Genomic DNA, 18,836 nt, shown 5'->3' with positions numbered 1-18,836 from the left:
TCCGGCGGCGGCTGCCGGGCTCTCGGGGGGATCAAGTCTCTGGCCCCGAAACGCCCGAAGCGGGGCTGGCGGGGCTTTGTTGGCCCGGCTCGCCCCGGCTCTTGGCACGCGTTCGGCTGATGCTTGCAAACTCCAAATCTCCTCGCCACCAGCCCGACAAAGCGGGTGACTCGAATGTGACAGGTAATGAAATAACTCGGGCTTGGTGCTCGGGCAGACAAAGGCTGCGGCGGATCAGCTGACCCTGGTTTTCATTGGGGTTTAATCCAGCATTCTCGCTTTGAATCAGGCTTTAACTATTTTGTAAATAGTTTTGGCACCTCTCTGCTGCAGCTCGGTATAAATTCCACCTCCCGGCCCCAGCCCGCCACTGGCTCAAGCGGGTACTGGTATAACTGGTAAGACTTTGCTATTTATTGTCCTCTCTTTTGCCGTAGCCTCCTGCAGACCCCCGGGGCCCGGGTCCCTTCCCGGTGCCAGCAGCGGCTGAGCCGGGGACAGTCCTGTCCCCGCAGCCCAAAGCCACCCATCAACGGCTCCGGTTCTTTTTGTCAGGAACGAGTTTTCACCTCTTTTGGAGCTGCTCGGATACTGAGGGTCCCTCTGGGCCTGGGGACGGGGCTCCTTCCCGGGAGTGGCAGTGCCAGGCTGGGTCGGGAGGGCTCGGCACAGGCTCCTGGGGCTGGGGCTGGCTGGGGAGCCCCAGTGCTTCTCTCCATCACCCCTTCCACACCCACGTGGGACTGGGACCTCAGCTGGACAGGGACAGCAGGAAATCCTCTACCACAGGGCCTGGGCTCCACTGGGAATGATTTAGGAATTCCCTAGGCTCCCGATTCCCTGTGCTGGAGACCCCAGGCAGGTCCCAAGGACCATTGCCTGAGCCTGAGGAGGTTTGGGGTGCTGAGCAGCCCCAGCAGAGTTTGTCCCTGGCACCCCCAGGCTGAGCCCATCCTGCTGCAAGCCCTGGTCCCACCACCCCCTTCCCTGGGCAAACTGCAGGGCACAGATGGGGGCATGGACAGAGGACACGGAGCTCTGAGCAGGGTCCCCAGCGTGGCCTCAGGGGCAGATTTTAACGTGCTGAGTTTCCCTCCCAAGGCAGCAGACAACCCAGCTGATGATGGCTTCCGAGCACCAAATGCCAGCCTCCAAGCAGCAGCAAGCCAGCTCCAAGGTCAGTGGGAGACTGCCCAGCCCCGCAGCCAGGGCACCCTCAGCCTCTCTGGGTGCCCAAATCATACCCGGAGGCACTGCTGGGAGCAGCCGAGCTCCCCTTGCCGGCACTCCCGGCTGGTGCCAGGCACGGCCGGCAGCGCTGCTGAGCCTTTGCAGCAGGACCAGGGGATGGAGAATGGGAAATTTTTTGGCATCCCTCGGCCTCCGGGCAGGTGGAGCGGCTGGGAACAGATCAAGTGCTGATCTCCCACCACTGCCGCTGACCCCTGAGATCTGGGCTAGGCTGATGGCCCTGGGGCTGTCACTGAGCTGTCCCGGGGTGTCCGGGTCGCCGTGTCCCTCTGGTGGCTGCGGTGCTACAGCCACAACCAGAGTCCCTCAGCTGTTTGATGCCCGCTGTGAGCGTGGGAATCCCGAGGCTCTGGGACAGAGCTGGCAGGGCCTCGAGGGCACCCGTGGGTGAGACCTGCACCCTCAGAGGGGTGGCAGCGGTGCCTTGCACTTGCAGGCTCCTGAAAAACCTCTGGAGTGAAGTTTTGGGAGAGGGAGAAGTCTGGGCTGCTGCAGATGCGCTGCCCCTGGTTGGGGACAGCGTGTGCCCTCCGTAGCGGTGGCAGGGAGGGTGACACCCGTGCTGAGGTGCTGCTCTCTTGCAGATTGCCATCTTCGAGCAGGAGAACTTCCAGGGCCGCTGCCATGAGCTCAGCGGGGCCTGCCCCAACCTGAAGGAAGCCGGCGTGGACAAAGTGGGCTCCATCCTGGTGCACTCCGGACCGTACGTGAGGGATCTGGGGGCCTGCGGGGGTTGGGAGGGACGGAGGGAGGGGGCCGGGGAGGAGGGGTCTCCCCGCTGCCGCTCCCGCATCGCAGCGCGGGGTTCCTGTGGCCAGCGCGGCTGAGCTGCTCGCCCGCCTCACCCCAGGGAGTGCCCGGTGCCAGCAGGTGAGCAGGGGGACACAGTGGGTGAACAGGGGGTGGCACTGTCGCCTAGACAGGCTGATAGCCCCGCTCAGCGGCAGGAGAGTGGAGGGGTGTGAGCGTGGGCAGAGATCACAGCGTTGCCCCCAGTTTGGTTTCCCTCCCTTTGGGAGCGGGGACAGGTGAGACTGGGACCCGTTGTGCCCTCTCCCCACCTGCTGGCCCTGTGTGTGCTCTCCAAGCCACGGGCTCCGGGCAAGGGAGAGCCCCCGAAAAGCCCCTGGAGTGTTCCCAGCCTGCACCCAGCAGTGCTGCTCGCAGAACAAAGGGACAGCTGGTAGGAGCACAACCCCAGCTGGGATATTTGGGTGATCCCGTGAGTCCCCAGGGACCAAGGACTGATGGCCACCAGTTCGGAGCATCCCCAGCGGGAAGCCCTGCGGTGTCAGTGCTGGGCTGAGACACCGCAGCCCCGCCTGGCACCTCCCTGGCATCTCTCCCTTCCCGGCAGGGAGCGGGGGCACGGCTGGGGCTCAGCCCGGGCGCTCGCCGGGGGCGGTGCCAGGGGCCGATCCCCGCTCCGCTGCCCCCGCTAAAGCGCGTTCCCTGCTCTCTTCCAGCTGGGTGGGCTACGAGCAGGCAAGCTGCAAAGGGGAGCAGTTTGTGTTTGAGAAGGGGGAGTACCCCCGCTGGGACTCCTGGACCAACAGCCGGAGAAGCGACAGCATCACTTCCCTGAGACCCATCAAAGTGGTGAGAGCACCCAGACAGCCACTACCCACCCGCCAGACCAAGGTCTGCAGCCAGAAGTCTTCCCCAGCCTTCCCCCGCCCTCCCCAGCCCCGCGGGCGGAGGGGCACCCCCTCCTGCGCACCCTCGCCCCAGCCCTCGGGGCCCGGGGAGCCGTGGGGGGGTCGGAGGGGGCGCGGGGACGGGGGCAGTGGCAGGTGACCCCAGAGCCGAGGACGTCTGCTGGTAAGTCTGGCAGTGCCCGCGCAGGCAGCGGCTCTCTGAGATGGATGGAGGGATGGAGGGATGGATGGATGGATGGATGGATGGATGGATGGATGGATGGAGGGATGCGGAGCACCCCCGGCATCAGTGGGAGAGGCGGCACACGGTGCCGGCCCTGGCCTCGGGTTCCCCATAGCCCTGGGCTCTGCCCCCCCTGCCCAGCCCAGCCCCGCGGGGCCGGCAGCCGCTGACCCCCGGTCTCTGCTCTGCCGGCTGCAGGACAGCCAGGAGCACAAGATCGTGCTGTACGAAAACCCCAGCTTCACCGGCAAGAAGATCGAAATCATAGACGACGATGTGCCCAGCTTCCACGCCCACGGCTACCAGGAGAAGGTCTCCTCCGTGCGGGTGCAGAGCGGCACGTGAGTACCGGGGCCGGCTGGGCGAGCATCCCGCGGGGCTGGGCTCCGCAGGGCGATGCTTGGGCTGCGTGTGTTGTGTGACCCCCCCTCTCCACTTGCCTTCTCAGGTGGGTGGGATACCAGTACCCTGGCTACCGGGGCTACCAGTACCTGTTTGAAAAGGGGGACTACAAGGACAGCTCAGACTTCGGCGCTCAGCACCCCCAGATCCAGTCGGTCAGGCGCATCCGGGACATGCAGTGGCACCAGCGCGGTGCCTACCACCCCACCAACTAAAGCCCCCGGCCCGTGCCGGGGCGCGGGGAGCGGAGCAAGCGTTCCCCCGGCCGCCGCTGTGCCCCCGCGGCCTCGCCTCCCGCCTCCCCCCGTGTGATGCCCGCGCTGCCGAAGCAACTCAATAAAGCTTGGAGTTTCAAAAGTCCCAGCTCTGCTTTTTCATCCGCGGCGTGCAAAGGGATCCCGCTGGCGGGGTGGGATGCCCGCGCTGCCCTCCGTGCTCCTGGCTGGGGAGGGGGCTCATCGCCGCGCCCCCGACGCTCTCAGTGGCACCCAGCGCCGGTGCCATCGGTGCTGGCGGGTCACCCAAGTGTCCGGGGTGAGGGAGGTGATCTGGGGGCTCTGGGGCTCAGCCCTGTCCTGTGTGCACGGCCAAGGCCGTGGGTCACATCCTGCTGTGGGGACAAAGGTGTCCCCTGAGCTTTGGGGCAGATCCCACAGATGCTGGGGGGTGGCTAGGGGAGGAATTGCCCTCTCGGTCGGGGCACCTCCAAGCCGAATGACAGCATTAGTTATTAGGCTCTGAAAGCTCTAATTAGTAACAATGCTTAATTTAGCAGTCACGGTGCTAGAGGATGCTTTTATGATCATGTCATAAACCGGGCAAAGGAAGCGGAGGAGCGCAGCCGCACCTGCCTGGCCGGGGGCTCCGTGCGGTGGCAGAGGCGGTGGCGGTGACAGAGGTGGCGGCGGGGGCGGCTGGGCTCGGTCCCCTCCCGCAGCAGGACGTGCCCGTGGCAGCCGCTGTGTCACTGCGGCAGAGCGGGCACGGGGGGCACAGGTGAGGGGCACCCCGGGCACCCCGGGCACCCCGAGGCTCCTGCCCGCGCAGGGACCCGCCTGGCTGCGGGGTTTGGGTGTGAATCCGGCAAACCCGGGAACCAGGCACGCACAGCATCCTCCCCGTCAGCTCCCGCTGGTGGGATGAGGGTTCGCCCCCGAATCCTCCTTGTGCTTTTCCCTGGCTCCAGGCTTTTCCCTGCGCTCGGGCGGGCACAGCCCAGCCCAGCCCGCGGGCCAGCAGCCGATTCATCGCTCGCCACACGCTGCTGCGGGATGCCAGCTCCTCTGAGAGGCTTTGGCAGCAACCGCGCGGCGTCCCTGCGGAAAGCTGCTCCTTTCCTTCCCCAGGGAGGATTCAGGATCATCCCAGACCGGAATGTTTTTGTGGAAAATGGGGTTTTAGCGGTAGCAGAGGCAGTGCTCTGTGCGTGCCGGGAGGGCCGGTGGGAAACGGCGGCTGCTGGGGGGCAAACAGCTGAAAGCAGCAGCGGGGTGGGGAGCAGAGATCCCAAAGCACGGAGTCAGAGATTCCCAGCCGTGGAACCCTGGGATGGAAGGGACTTTAGAGCTCATCTCGTTCGACTGCCCTGCCATGGGCAGGGCCACCTTCCACTAGCCCAGGCTGCCCCAAGCCCTGTCCAGCCTGACAGCCGGGGCCGCGGCAGCTCCCGCGGGGACAGCGGAGCCCGGCTCTGGGTGGGCTGGGAGAGTTCTGGGGGAAAAAGCACCGAAAGCAGAAGTGGAAAATGTGAACGAGCCCAGAGCAGCTCCTGTGGGACCCGCTGGGGGAAATTCCTCCTCTGGTGGCTGGGTGCACCCAGGTGGGCGCCCTCGGGTCAACTGGAAGCAGCTTCAGCTCTGCCCAGGAGGGTTTTTCCCTCGCTGGCTCTGGGGAAATGCGCTGAGAGAATAATTTGTTTTTTAAACATTTTTATTCAAAAGCAGAAGATCGCCTCCGTCCCACGCCCGCTGCCGAGCTGCCATCTGGCACCGCGCTCGTCTCCTCAGCAGCTCGGAGCCCCCCGGGCACCCCAGCCGTGTCCCTGTCCCCTCCCTCCCGCTGGCCATCGTCCCCCGCTGCCGGCGAGGCTGGGGGACCGCGGGGCGAGATGTCAGCGGTGCCACGGCGCTGCTGCGCTGGCTGGGTGGGTGGTTTTGCCGTCGTGCCAACAGCCGGCAGAGCTAAAGCTGTTCTCCAGGCTGGGGAAGGGATGTGTTTTTGGTTTTTTTTTCTTTTTCACACGGCAAAAAGGACGGGTGGGGATCAGACCCCACCGCTGCCGGCCGTGCTGGTTCCAGCCCCGGTTCCTGCGGTGCCCAGGGCGGCTGGAGCCTGCTGGGGTGGGCGGGGGGATCCCCGCGACCCCCGGCAGGTGAACCCCACCGGAGAGGGGCCGCCTGCAGGGGAACAGCAGCAATTTGCCGTTGGGTAATTAATGAAAGAGTAAGAATGATGCAAACCCTGGCTAAATCCGACACTGATGTGTCTTTTCCTTCCTGTTTTCTTTTCCGACTGGAGCAGCAGCCGCTGTCTCTCCTCGGGAAGTGCCTCCGTCAGGACCGTGGGTGATGCGGGATGGGCTGGTGAGGAGGAGGAGGAGGCAAAAGCAGTGAAGAGATGAAGATGTGCCCGTCGGCTCCCACTGGCTTTGCTTTGCCTTTGCCAGCGGCAGCCGGGTGAATCCCTCCTCGGGACACGCCAGGCTGGAGAATCACGGGCTAGAACCCAACAATCTTGAAAAATATGAGTTGTTTTTTACTTAGCTACAGCGGGCTGAGCTCAATCGCACCTGCAGCCTGGGTGCTTTGGGTACCTAATGTGCCTTGCCAGCTGTGAGTGCTTTACTGTGTGTTTAATGGATTTTTATCCTCTGAAAATTATTGTTATGTTTAATTCTCCATCTTCAGGAGCCACGTGATTACATGAGATTCCTAGCTTCATTTTTTTTTTCTTTTTTCTTTGCATTAAATGGAGCCTCCAGCCTCATGTTTGTGCCTCCACGCACAGACCCAGCCACAGACACTGGAGGTTCAAGGAAGGAAGGAAAACCAAGCAGGAACCCAGCATGTATTATTAAAGCCTTGTGGTTTTCAGGGCAGATTTGTGATTTATCAATGTTCAGCTTTGGCATGTGGAAAAGTAATCTCTGCTCTGATTAATGTGAGGGCTGAGGCAGGAGTGAAATATCCCGGAGAGAGAGAGGAGCTTTGGCTCTGGCTGTCCCCGAGAGTGGGCATTCTTGCCTCAGTGCCAGGCTCCCATTTGCTTTCTGCTCCTTGTTTTTACTCCTGACATCAGTGTGATGAGGCAGGGAAAGGAAGCAATGAAACCTCTACAGCTCCTTACAGCCAGTAAAATCCCTGTCCGGTTGAAAAGCTAATTAAGAAACATCGCTTCTTCAGCGGCCAGAATTGGAAGCAGCCTCGTGGAGACATAATGGGATTACCGGGTACCAGGGGATTGCAGCCGGCCGGGACAGCGACGTGATGAAACCCTCAGGACCAGCCCCAAACTCTTCACTGGCACAAGGGGATGTGCTGGGACGCATCCTCCAGTGGGAGCTGGGCTGCCGTGGGACGGGGCTCTCCGACAGCTTTCCCCAAACAAATGGGAAAAAAAAGCAAATGTGACATTTCCCTCCGGGCGAGCGGCCAGGGCAGCCCCGATTGCTCGGGGTTCGCCCTCGGGGACAGCCAGCAGTGGCACTGTGACCCCTCCGCGGGGACACCACGGCCGGAGAACAGCAGCTCCAGGTGGGGCACTGGCACAGCAGCAGCCAGCGCTGTCACATCCTGCAAATCCAGCGGCAGGGAGTCCCGTCAGTGCCAGCAGAGGCCGAGGAACGCTGTCCGAGCTGGAAACCCCTGGGCAGCACAAGTGGCAATTAGGAAACATCTGTTCCTCCCAGCGCATGGCAACGTAATGGGATTAAAATGCATCACCGGATTAGGGCAGTGCTGCACACATCAGCTGCCGGGGATGTTCTTGGGGGGAAAAAAAGGAAAAGCAAATTTCTCTCTTCAGCATGGACATAACCTTTATGCTCCTTTTTTATTTGTACCTTATGCATGGTGCAGAGCTGGAGCCAGCCCTTCTCTCTGCACGGTTCAGCTCATCTCAAAGGAAACCGGGGCTGAGTTTAAGTGATTTTAGATGAAATGGCTGTGTGAGCAGCCAGTCCCTGGTGCAGGCCACAGGCCAGGAGAAGTGGTTTTATCTGGCAGCCTGGGGTGTGACACGGTGGCCTGTCCCCTCTGTCACCTCTGTAGGTGCTGGGAGGTGTGTCATGAGCTGGCTTCAGTCCCTTTGAAGAGCGTTGAGTGGTGGGAGGCTCATGCAGGAGCAGGGCTGTGTCTGGAGCATCCCTGGGGCTCTTCCCCTCGGGGGAAACACCCAGCCTGCAGAAAAACCCTGAGCCAAGCATCAGGAAAGAAGTTTGAGGCAGGAACAGCAGAGGGGCCTGCATTAATTGTACCCCATGGCTCCTGTTAGAAAGGCACAGCCCACTCCCCCCATCCTGGCCACGGGGCCACCCCGGGCTCCCCCATTGCTGCCACCCAGGGCACAGCTGGGCTGGTTTGGGGGTCTCCATCCCTTTGCACCCAACGCCTCAAGCGCGGAGGGCCGTGCCAGGCATGGGCACAGCAGCCCTGCAGACAATGGGGACATTCTTTTCGGTAAAGCAAAGCAACAACGCGGAGAGCCGCCCGCTATTTTGGGAGCTCATATGCTGCAAGGCAAATGTCATTTGTGTGTAAGATCCATTTAGGGAGCCGCGTAATGAAGTCGTGCATCATGAGGAGGGACCAGCTCACTTAGCAACCTTCCCGCGTGTGACGTCTGGTGCTCCTCTGCAGGACGGGATTGCTCCTCCGGCAGCCGCAGAGGATAAAACGCTGCTCGCAGCTGCCGGGAGAGGCGCTTTGGGCTGCCCGCAGCTCCCGGCTCCCGAGAGGGGCTGGAGACCCTGTGCTCGGCAGGATTTGGGTGCTGTGAGCAGCTCCCTGCTCCTGAGATGGGCTGGTGCCTCTGTGCAGGGCAGGATTTGGGTGCTGTGAGCAGCCCCCAGCTCCCAAGATGGGCTTGTGCCCTTGTGCAGGGCAGGATTTGGGTGCTGTGAGCAGCTCCCTGCTCCTGAGATGGGCTGGTGCCTCTGTGCAGGGCAGGATTTGGGTGCTGTGAGCAGCCCCCAGCTCCCAAGATGGGCTTGTGCCCCTGTGCCGGGCAGGATTTGGGTGCTGTGAGCAGCTCCCTGCTCCTGAGATGGGCTGGTGCCTCTGTGCAGGGCAGGATTTGGGTGCTGTGAGCAGCCCCCAGCTCCCAAGATGGGCTTGTGCCCTTGTGCCGTGCAGGATTTGGGTGCTGTGAGCAGCTCCCTGCTCCTGAGATGGGCTGGTGCCTCTGTGCAGGGCAGGATTTGGGTGCTGTGAGCAGCCCCCAGCTGCTGAGATGGGCTGGTGCCCCTGTGCCGGGCAGGGTTTGGGTGCTGTGAGCAGCTCCCAGCTCCCAAGATGGGCTTGTGCCCCTGTGCCGTGCAGGGTTTGGGTGCTGCAAACCCCTGAGCTGCCCCTGCCCACGGAGCCTCGGCTCTTTTAGGGGTGGAAGAAGCTGAGGCAGGGTGGGGGGACAGAGCCCTTTGGTTGTGGGGGATGAAAGGGAGAGCTGCGGTCTCATTTCCCATCGGGAGATGCCCCCTGGATGGAGGTGCGGGTGCCCTGATGTGCTGGATGTACGGGGGGCTCTGGGCACAGGCTGGCAGCAGGAGGAAGGCAGGGAGGGAGAGGATGGCTGTCTCACACGGCGGGAATGTCCGTCCGGGTTCTCTCCAGGTTTCCGGATGATGAGCAATTACGGGAGAGATTTACAGCAGATTAAGTCAGAAGGCAAAGTCCATTATCTGCCCAGATGAGCTGCAAAGGCAGAGGCCGTGTGCAAGGGGAAGCGGGGCGCTTTAACCCTCATCCCGCTGTGGGGACAGTGGCCGCTCCAGGCACGGTGGCACCAGGACCACAGCAGGCCCCTTCCCCCAGTCATGGGATTTTGGTGCCCGAATTTGCCCTAATTCCCTCATGGAACACATGGCACTGGCTGTTGCCTGCAGGAGACCTGCAACACCCTCCCGTTGGAGTTGCGTCTTCCCAGCCACAGGGCCAGGATGAGCTGCAGATGCTGAGGCCATGGGGATGCATTTTAGCAGAAAGATGCTTTTGAGGTCACTGAGAGTTTATTCACCGTGCTCTCTGACGTGTAAATCTCTCTGAGAATAGTCCCAGTTCCCCCGGGGAAGGCTGTCCTGGGGGGGCTGCAGCCACCCGTGTGGATGTGCCCACTGACCCATTCCGGAGAGCCCCTGTGGTCACTCCCCTGGGCTGTGGCCTCACTGGAACCACATTCCCTCAGCTGTGAAATGAAGGCAATTTACTGCTCTGCTTTACAAGGGCACCGAGAGGGAAGATGAATTGTTTGGCACAAGGGGCTGCAGACAGGATGGGCTATGATCCTCAAATCCTTGTTTTGCTGTTTGCAAGGCACTGCGGGAGCGCGGCTCTGCGGGGATCGTGGGCTCCTTTCCCCAGCCTCACTCCAGACCAGGTGGCCACGGATTTGGGAGCTGGCACAAGGGCACATCCAGCAAGCTGGGGACAGCACGGCCGGTGGCCCTGGTGACCTCAGGCCCGACATGCAAAGGGCAGCTCAGTCCCCAGCACCTGCGTGCGCGGCGGTGACGCAGCTGGAGGCACCGGCTGCGACAGGACCTTCGGTGTTGGGATTAAACTTGACACTTTGAGCCCGAAAATCTGCTTAAGGGAAAGCTGACACAAACCTCAGCGCTGCCAGGAGCTGTGCTGTGGAGCAGGGTCAGAACTCTCCCTGCACTCCGGCTGATCCGAGGCCAGTGGCTGATCCATCACCCCAGCGGGTGTTACCCACAGCTGTGTTCCACACATCCCACAGCCCTCGAGTGAAAAATCCTGGAGTGGGATGATGTCAGGGGCCTGCAGCAGATGTCCCAGACATGCCAGCCCATCTACAGCTCCCTGCCCTTCATCACAGCAGGGCTGTCCCCTCCTCAGTCCCTGGGGATGCAACTGGAGCCCCACCACACAGCCCTGCTCCCTGCTGGCTCCTTCCCAATGCAGTGAATTCCCAAACATCCCTGTGCCCTGTCACCAGCACCAGTCTCTTGGCATCCCTGCAGGAAGCTGTGCCCCCCCTTCAGCTTGCTGGGGTGCTCCTTTCACTCCTGTGCCAGTCACGGAGATTTTTGCTGCAGCATCAGGAATTCTGTGGGAGAGGTGACACCCAGCACCCTTGCCCATGCTTTTGGGCACAGCACAGCTCTTCTGGGACCTGGGTGCTACTGATACCGAAGTGAGTTGTCAGTGTCATCTCCCACCGAGCTGCAGAAGGCAGTAATGAAGGCTGCTGAGCACGCACTTCTCCCTAAATTACCTCATTTATTCAGGGAATCAGATGCCGCAGTCTTTCATGGCTTCTTGTGAGGCTCGGATCTTGTGGGATGCGAGGCTATTAATAGGACCCAATCTTTCCCCTTCTTCTTCTCCAGGCTAAAGGCAGAAGAATTCAAACAAGGGCCCCTTTGATGTGACAGAAGTACAAATAAACCCCGTGCCATTTCGCTCCCAAGCAGACAGTGCACTCTCATGTTCCTGCTGGCTTTGCCTGGGTGAGGGCTGGACCAGCAGCTCTGGGGCTGGGCAGCCAAGGTGGAGGAGCAGCCTGTGGTGTCCCTTTCAGCTGTCACTGCCCCTGTCTGCGGTGACACCAGCGCTGAGACCAGACGGGTGAGCTCGGATGCGGGTGAATGATCAGCCAGGGCAGCAAACGCCAATTTGTGTGTAAACAGACTTGGAGCACAAAGAGCCAGGGAAGAGAAATAACTAGAAAGCATTTCCCACACCAGCAGACTTGTTTCCAAGGAGCAGAGACAGCCTCTCCAGCGCTCTGGGGATTTCAGCCCTGCATTCTTTAGCTGTTGACCCCCTCCCACTGTGCCTGGTTTGGCATCGCTGTGGCTGGAGTGAGCTCTGAGCCCTCCCAGCACCTCCAGCACTGACCCTGTCCTGATCCACCCCTGTGGTCCTGATCCACCCAGCAGAACCTCCCAGGGGAGAAAGGCTCTGGTTTCCAGCACTGCACAATTTACTTTTCATAGATGCCGTGACAGAATCTGAATTACCTTCTACTGTTTCAATAGCTGCACAGTTGTTGGTTTTTCTCCTTCTGTCCCTCAGAATTTATAGCCAAATTAGGCAATTATTGATTTTTTGTTCCCCTTTATCAAGTTACATTCAAGCCAGCCTGTGGAACAGCGAATGCTCAATGAGTCCCTCTTGACTTCTGTTTGTCTGATCAATCTGTGCAGGGAAAGTGCTCCTGCGGTGTCTGATCCCACCACAGTGCTGAACAGGGACACTTTGACTCTTTGTGGGGCTTTGAGACATTTGCTGTTCCAGTCCTCATTGGGTTTGTTTGCTTTAGCTTGTAACAACACACTCCAGTGTTTTTAAATCAGGGAGTTCTTGAGGACGGGTCAGTTCTGAGCTGGGCATGGGATGGCACAGGCTGGGGGACACGGGGAAGGTGCCCTGTGACCCAGGAAGGGGGGTCTCTGAGGGTCAGTGCCCCACTGCCCTTGGTTCTCAGGCCCCATGGGCAGGGCTGGAATGAGCCCCTCCAGCAAGGAGCGAGCGAGGTGCCACGTCCATGTCATCACCCACCTGTAAGGACAACCAGAGCTGGAGATTTATGTGTGAAAATGACTCAAACTTCCCTGCCCCGTGAGAGTTCCTGCAGAGGAGCCCAGCTGGGTGCAGTGGGATGTTCCAGGTGATGCTGCTGAAGGAGCAGAGCCAGGGCTGGGTGTTAATGCAGATCCCTGGCTCTCCCTCCTGCAGTGGATGTTCCATCTCTCCAGTGCCACCCCCGTGGTGCCTCCACGAGTCACCCAGGATGGTTTTGGTGTGGCAGTGCTGGCTCTGTCACCCAGCTTTGTCCTGATGCTGCTCCTTTTAAAGCTTGCCATGGCCAGGTGAGGGGGTGTTGCTCCTTTATTTATCAGTGTGCATGGAGGGAGGGAGGGAGGCAGGGAAGCTGTGCCATCAGCGATGTCCCCGCGTGTGCTGCCAGGGGGTCACAGTGACAAACTGGCAAGGCACAGCCTGGGGTGGAAGGCAGCACCAGGACATTGCTGTGTGCCATGTCAGGGGAAGAAAATGTGCAGAGGAAAATGTCAGTAAGGTATTTTTATTACATGGTGAGAGGGGTGGTGTGATGCAATTGCGAACGGGAGGCCCCGGTCTTCTCGTGCCTGTGTTTTCTCATGCAAGTCTTTATAGATGTTGCATGACTTTCAACTCTGCTCTTATCTCTGCCCCCAGAGGACATAATTATTGCTAGTCTGACTACGCCAGTACAAATGTTTGATGGTGAGTAATATTTTTGAGAACTGAATTGCCACTTGTTTCCTAATTAAAACCCAACCTCCTCATCATGTCAGCTATTTGCAAAAGGGAACACGATGATGATAAGCTACACTGAGGCTCTACCTGCCTGAGGTGGCTGAAGTGGCTTTGTTAAAAGCATTCAGGAGCAAGCAGGAGGGATCCACAGAGATGCTTCTCCAGGAGGTCAGAGCTGAGGAGCTCTCCCCACACTGGGATTTGGGGTGCCAAATGCAAGGGCACTGCGAGGGCAGAGGCTGCCTTCTGTAAAACTGCTCCTCCTGGAACAGACAGTGAATAAAAGCAGCAGCAGCCATGGCCATTAATTACTCTATTTGTTTTCCACATTGCCTCTCACCACTTATTAGTGCAGCACTAAGGAGATGGGATGCAACCCCAGCCTGGGTGTGGATGCTGCAGAGGAATGAATGCCTGTGGGATTGGCATGGACGTGCCACTGCAGGGGAGAGGGGCCAAAGCCACCCCAGGGCCTGGCAAAGTGCAGAATCTGACAGGCAGAGGGGATGCAGTGAGGCTGTTTCTTTGGGATGCTGGGCTAAAGCTGCAGGAGCAATGAGGCTGCAGGATGAGGAGTGCTGGCATTGGAATTCCCAGGAATGTGTTTGTGTTTCTTCCTGTCCTACTGGCCTCCAGGCACTGCAGCACTGCTGCCTGATGAATCCTCACACAACCTCATTAAGCAGGAGCTGTTTCCCCTCCAGGTAACCCCGTCATTGAGGTGAGCGTGGGGAAAGGGTTTCTGCTCTCTCCCCTTCAGTCAGGCACCCCAAAAGTACAGTCAGAACTGCAGCAAAACATAACCTTGCTAGAAACAAGCCACAGAGAGTCAGATTCCCATGGGGATCCATCACCAATAAATGATTCTCCACCAGTGCTGCCAAGGAGGAGCAAATAATTTGTCCTCTCTCTAGAGAGCAGCAGACCATGGAGGGAATTGAGCTAAACACTCCTTGATGCTCTCAATCTCCACCTATGTGCATTTCTGGCAGTGTATCAGAAATACTAGTAAAAATCATATTAAAAATAGTATTTAATAATCTTTTATGTGAACATCTCCCTTGAGAGATGTTGCTGGCATCAGCACACAGAGGAGATCTTATTTGATATGGGATTTGGCACAGCTGGGAGGGCAACAGGACGGATGTGGTTCCGTCCTGGGTAATGTGTTGCAGCATTATCTTGATGGGATGGTGTCAGTGTGGGACGCATTAATAAATCTACAACAGCCTCGTAGCTCTCTGGAATATCATCTGTCACGCTGTGAAGCAGAGCAGGGCAAAATTAAACATTTAAATCTCACACAGATGGTGGGAGGAACTCGCTCCTCGGAAGGAAGGAGCAGCAGAGGGGAGGTTGGGTTCCTGGCTCCGCAGTGGATGCAGAGCCTGCAGCCCAGCCAGGCCTCGAGACACACTTAAATTGATTGAGCAGTATCCATCACCATCCACAGAAATGTCAGGAGATACTTAAATGCATTCAGAGTGCATCGTGTTCTGACCTCTGCTAACCCTGGCATCGATTAACTCTGGGTTTCCTTTACCTGGGGGAATCCCCAGAGCACTGTTTATAAACACTCACAAACAGCAAACCCAACACAGGAGGCATAAAACAACACAAGAACAATGCAAACATTTGGCCTGGGATGCAGCACAGGCTAGGGAAAGCTGCAGGCTTACACTTGGGGAATTGAACTTCCCTGAAAAGGAGGAGGCTGGCACTGCCTGTTCTGCTCACTTCAGGAAAAAAATCAGGTTTGATTCCACTCTGTTGTGAAAAAATACCTGTCCCAGTGGCCTTTAAAATATCTGAATATAACACCAAAAAATGCATGTGTTGCTGGAGGTGAGCATGAATAGCCTGATGTGGGCTGCCTCCCCAGCCAGGGCCTGGGGTGGCTGTGGGGACCTCTGACTGTGCTGCAGCCACACTTGGGAAATCAGCAGAGCAGAAAACACCTTTGCTTATCACCCACCACCACCCTGGTGGCTGCTGCTGCTGCCACACCAGCACCAAGAGCAGAAAGAACAAATTCCTTAACTTGGCCCTCACCAGACCTCACTTCCTAGAAACTGTCACCAGGAATGTCTTTGACGTCTGCACAACAATAATATCCAGCTAATAACGGTGAAAACGTGGCACAGCAGTAAACAGGAGAGCATTAGGGATCCTAAGGGGCATCTTGGTGGCTGCTTTTGCTGTCACCACTGCTGCAAAGCCGTTCAAACCACTGAGCAAACACAGAGCCCTCCTCACCCGGGCGATGGTTTCTGTTTGCTTGGGGTGTTTAGCCAACACCCTCAGGTCAGTGCTGAGATCCTCCCCGTGTGCTGCTGCTGCTGCTGCTGCTTCAGGGGATGAAATCCGGCTCTTTCCATGGATTTGGGCAGAGAAGCTGCAGGAGCCAAAACTGGGGAGTCCCCTGGGAAGAGTCAGCACAAGGCACGTGCCCAGTCACATCACCAGGCTGAGGATGCGAGAGGAATTTCCCTCCCATCACACCCCTGCAAGTGCAGAGCCCATGTGGAGGCTCTGGAAGAACTTTTGGAGAACCTCGGGAACCATAGCCAGCCCCAGCAGTCCTGCCAGCCCAGGGGATTTCAGGAGATAAAAATACCCCTTTCCACGGTGTAGCTTGGATCAGTGAAACCTTTAAACAGGGCTGGTGGGAGGCTTTACCCTGAACTTCCAGGAGGGATGTCCCCCACATCTTCCTCTGCTCCCTTCCACACTTGCTTGGTGACCTTGAGCCTCAGCTTTGCTCTGGGGCCACTGGTGCAGGAGACGCCTTCCCCAATGGATCTGTTCCGGTGGAAAGTGTCGGCTTAAATTAAAATTTTCAACAAAAAGCAGGTTCTCAGACGGCTCATAATGAGGCACATGGTGAAATCCTCCCAGCTGTATGCTCTACCTCGCTTTAATCAGATCATTAACTTTCATAAAGATGTAGGCAGGAGGAGTGGCGGCACTTGAAAAGAACTCAAAACACGCTGAGTTTCAAACTTCAGACTTGTCATTGACTTAGCCTTTCATTGAGCCAATTATTTATGACATATTTGATGAAATTCAGAAAAGAAAGCACTTAAAATCTGCATATCTGCTTGGCTGCAGTGGAGCTACTACTACTTGAAGGAGGAACACGAGCAGGGATCTCTGCTCAGAGCCTGAGGACACCCGGGTGCCTTGTTTTGCATCATTATTTGCCAGCAAGTGGTTCAACGAGCACCGATGGGGTGTCACACAGACAGCATTTATTTGTATCCTGGTTTTGTTATGCACGCGTTTTAATAAATTATGAGGAAATTAATTCTGAATTTATGCGTCCAACTGGGTGCTGAGGCTTGCAGGCAGCTCAGCGCTCCGCGGCTGGAGCTGGCTCTGCTGCTCCCCTGTTGCAGAACCGCGGAATCCCACAGAAGTTTGGGTTGAAAGAACCTAAAATTCCCATCCCACCCATGGGCAGGGACACCTTCCACTAGCCCAGGTTGCTCCGAGCCCTGTCAAACCTGGCTTGGGACGCTTCCAGGGATCCAGGGGCAGGCACACCTTCTGCGCCAGGGCCTCACGACAGAGCGGACCCCGCGGGTGCCGTCCCGGCTCGGTACCGCGGGTGCCGTCCGTCTGTCCGTCCGTCCGCCCCTCCTGCCGCCCGCCCGGGGCGCAGGGCGGGAGGCGGGAGCGGCCCCCGCGCTCCGCACACGCGCACCGGCAGCCGCTCGGCCGTACCGGCGGAGCCGCCGCCGCCGCCCGCCGCCAACCCCCGCCCCGGGGGCGGCTGCCCCGGCGGAGCCTCCATCTGCAGCCCGGCGGCGGAGCGGGAACATGGCGGACCTGGAGGCGGTGCTGGCCGATGTCAGCTACCTGATGGCGATGGAGAAGAGCAAGAGCACCCCGGCGGCCAGGGCCAGCAAGAAGATCACCCTGCCCGAGCCCAGGTACCGCCCGCCCCGCCGCGGCCCCGGCCCGGCCCCCGCCGCCCTCCCCGCGCCGGACATAACGGTCCGGCCGTGCCCCCGCGGCCTCCGCCGGCACCGGGGCCGGCCTTGGCAGCGCGGGGCCGGGCTGGGTGTTTGTGTTGAATGCGTGTGTTTATTTGCCACAACTTCTGCGGGTTCCCTCGGCGGGTGAAGGGGGGACGCCGGTCCCTGCAGGGACGAACCGCCGCAGCTCGGGGGTTTATGGATCCCCAGCCCGCTGCTCCGTCCGGCGGGCGAGGAATTCCGTCCAGAGCAGCAGGCGGTAGCAGCGAACGGAGCCGCTCCGGCCGTGCTGCTCTGCGGAGCGGTTTTTTGGTGATGCTTCGTGGGGTTTGACAGGGGATGCGGGAGGAGGACGGGGCCGGAGCTCGCCCTTAGCAGGCGGCTCACGGAGCAGAGGTGCTGGTGCAGCTCTGGGCTCCGTCGCCCCGACCTTCCCCGGTCCCACCGCGGCAGCAGGCGGGTGCCCTGGCACAGCCGAGGTTTTTTGCTTGGGGCTTGGTGCTAAAAGCAGCTTTTCTTCTGCAAAAACAGCTTTTTTTTTTTTTTTTTCCCCCCCCCCCGCGGTTATGTGTTGGTTATAAAATCACCTGAGCATCGCTTGTTTATTGCTGAAATTAAAACGGAGCTTTTCCTTTTTTTCGTGGCTCTGTGTGTGTGTGTATATATACATATATAAAATGAAGATTCGGCCAGCAAACAAAATACTGCAACAGGAAAAATCTAAACCAAATTTTACTGCAGAATGTGTAGGCAGTTTGGAAGCCTGCTGGTGGCCTAGCCGAGCTGTCTGCTGTGAGCCAGGGATCGCTGGAGCCCTCTTCCCACTTCTTCACTCGTTTTCCTGCTTTTCTGCTGGAATGCTGGGAGACTGCAGAGCAGGGGAAGGTGAAGATGCCCTGCCCATGTTTATCGCCCTTGCAGGGGCAGTGAGAGCTCAGGTGATGAAGTTTGGCTGTTGTGTTTAAGGTCTGGTTGAGGATGGTGTTGCTGGCCAGACAAAGGTGCCTGCTTTTCTCCTGGTGTGTGTTTACACTTCAAAAGCAGTACAATATCCATGACATTTCATCTGCCCTGTTAGCCCGAGCTGCAGCTTTGCTGGGGGTGCTGGTGGCTTCCTGTGCCTCAGTGCTCTGGAGATGCCAGCGCTGTCCTCGGTGATGTGCAGCGGTGCTGCTCCCTGTTCCCAGCAGGGACGTGACCCCCGTGGGCAGGTGAAAGGTGGGACGTGGAGTGTTGCAGGGCAGGAGGAGTCCTCCCAATGCCATGAGAAATGTCAGCACGGTTGGTGCTTGTGGAGAGGCTGGAAGCTGCTGCCTGCACTGACATCCCTCGTGCCCAGCCTCGCAGCAAGCACAGCACGAGGCCTGAGGAACCTGCTGTGCTTTGCTCTCCTGCTCCAGGAATTAACGTGTTTGGTGGTTTCCCTGAGCTGGGAGAGATGGTTCGCCTGTGTTTGGCTCCACAAGGTGGGAAAGGCAAGCCAGGTGCCAGAGGAAGTTTTGCGGGGAAGGAGGAAGGATCGGTGGCCAAAGTGCCTCGCTCCTTGGGCTGCCTGTGGAAGGACCTGTTGGCGTGAGATATTAAAGGAGAAGCGTGGCTTGCCACCCTCCCTGGTGTGTGATGCTCTGCAGGAGGTGAGAAACCTTCAGCGAGGAGAGGTTTGGGGCTGTACTTGGCCCTGTGGGACAGGGACACGCCAGGCCCTCGGCACAGGAGCGGAAGGAAGCACGGACACAACCGAGAACAGGGACTTACCTCAGCCCCGGACCACAAACGGCTCTAGGGTGCCCAAAATGACTGAACCTCTCAGCTTCTAACTGAAACCAGGGATTTCCTCATA

The 18,836-nt window shown here is 58.8% G+C and overlaps 2 protein-coding genes across 3 annotated transcripts in view; both read left to right on the top strand.

Moving 5' to 3' along the window:
- The first annotated feature begins 1,112 nt into the window (after positions 1–1,112).
- Positions 1,113–3,885, top strand: CRYBB2 (crystallin beta B2). Of its 2 annotated transcripts, none has more exons than XM_041489054.1 (5): positions 1,113–1,177; positions 1,836–1,954; positions 2,718–2,850; positions 3,331–3,473; positions 3,581–3,784. In XM_041489054.1, exons 1-5 carry the CDS (start codon positions 1,121–1,123, stop codon positions 3,747–3,749), a joined length of 621 nt encoding a protein of 206 aa, XP_041344988.1. In that variant the 5' UTR covers positions 1,113–1,120; the 3' UTR covers positions 3,750–3,784. The 2 variants fall into 2 exon arrangements, with proteins under 2 accessions (XP_041344988.1, XP_041344987.1); XM_041489053.1 differs by having other exon boundaries at positions 1,119–1,177; positions 2,718–2,892; positions 3,581–3,885.
- Positions 3,886–16,633: 12,748 nt separating this feature from the next.
- GRK3 (G protein-coupled receptor kinase 3) overlaps positions 16,634–18,836 on the top strand; it is a 60,024-nt gene continuing 57,821 nt past the window's right edge. Inside the window, exon 1 of the mRNA XM_041488493.1 lies at positions 16,634–16,951. Within this exon, the coding sequence (XP_041344427.1) occupies positions 16,839–16,951 (113 nt within the window). The 5' untranslated portion in view covers positions 16,634–16,838. The remainder of the gene's footprint in view (positions 16,952–18,836) is intronic.

The sequence above is a fragment of the Pyrgilauda ruficollis genome, unplaced genomic scaffold (genome assembly GCF_017590135.1).
Source record: "Pyrgilauda ruficollis isolate IOZ18807 unplaced genomic scaffold, ASM1759013v1 scaffold9, whole genome shotgun sequence".
Lineage (NCBI taxonomy): Eukaryota > Metazoa > Chordata > Aves > Passeriformes > Passeridae > Pyrgilauda > Pyrgilauda ruficollis.
The sequence above is the reverse complement of the archived record's forward strand: the minus strand, read 5'-3'. Positions and strand labels throughout refer to the sequence as shown.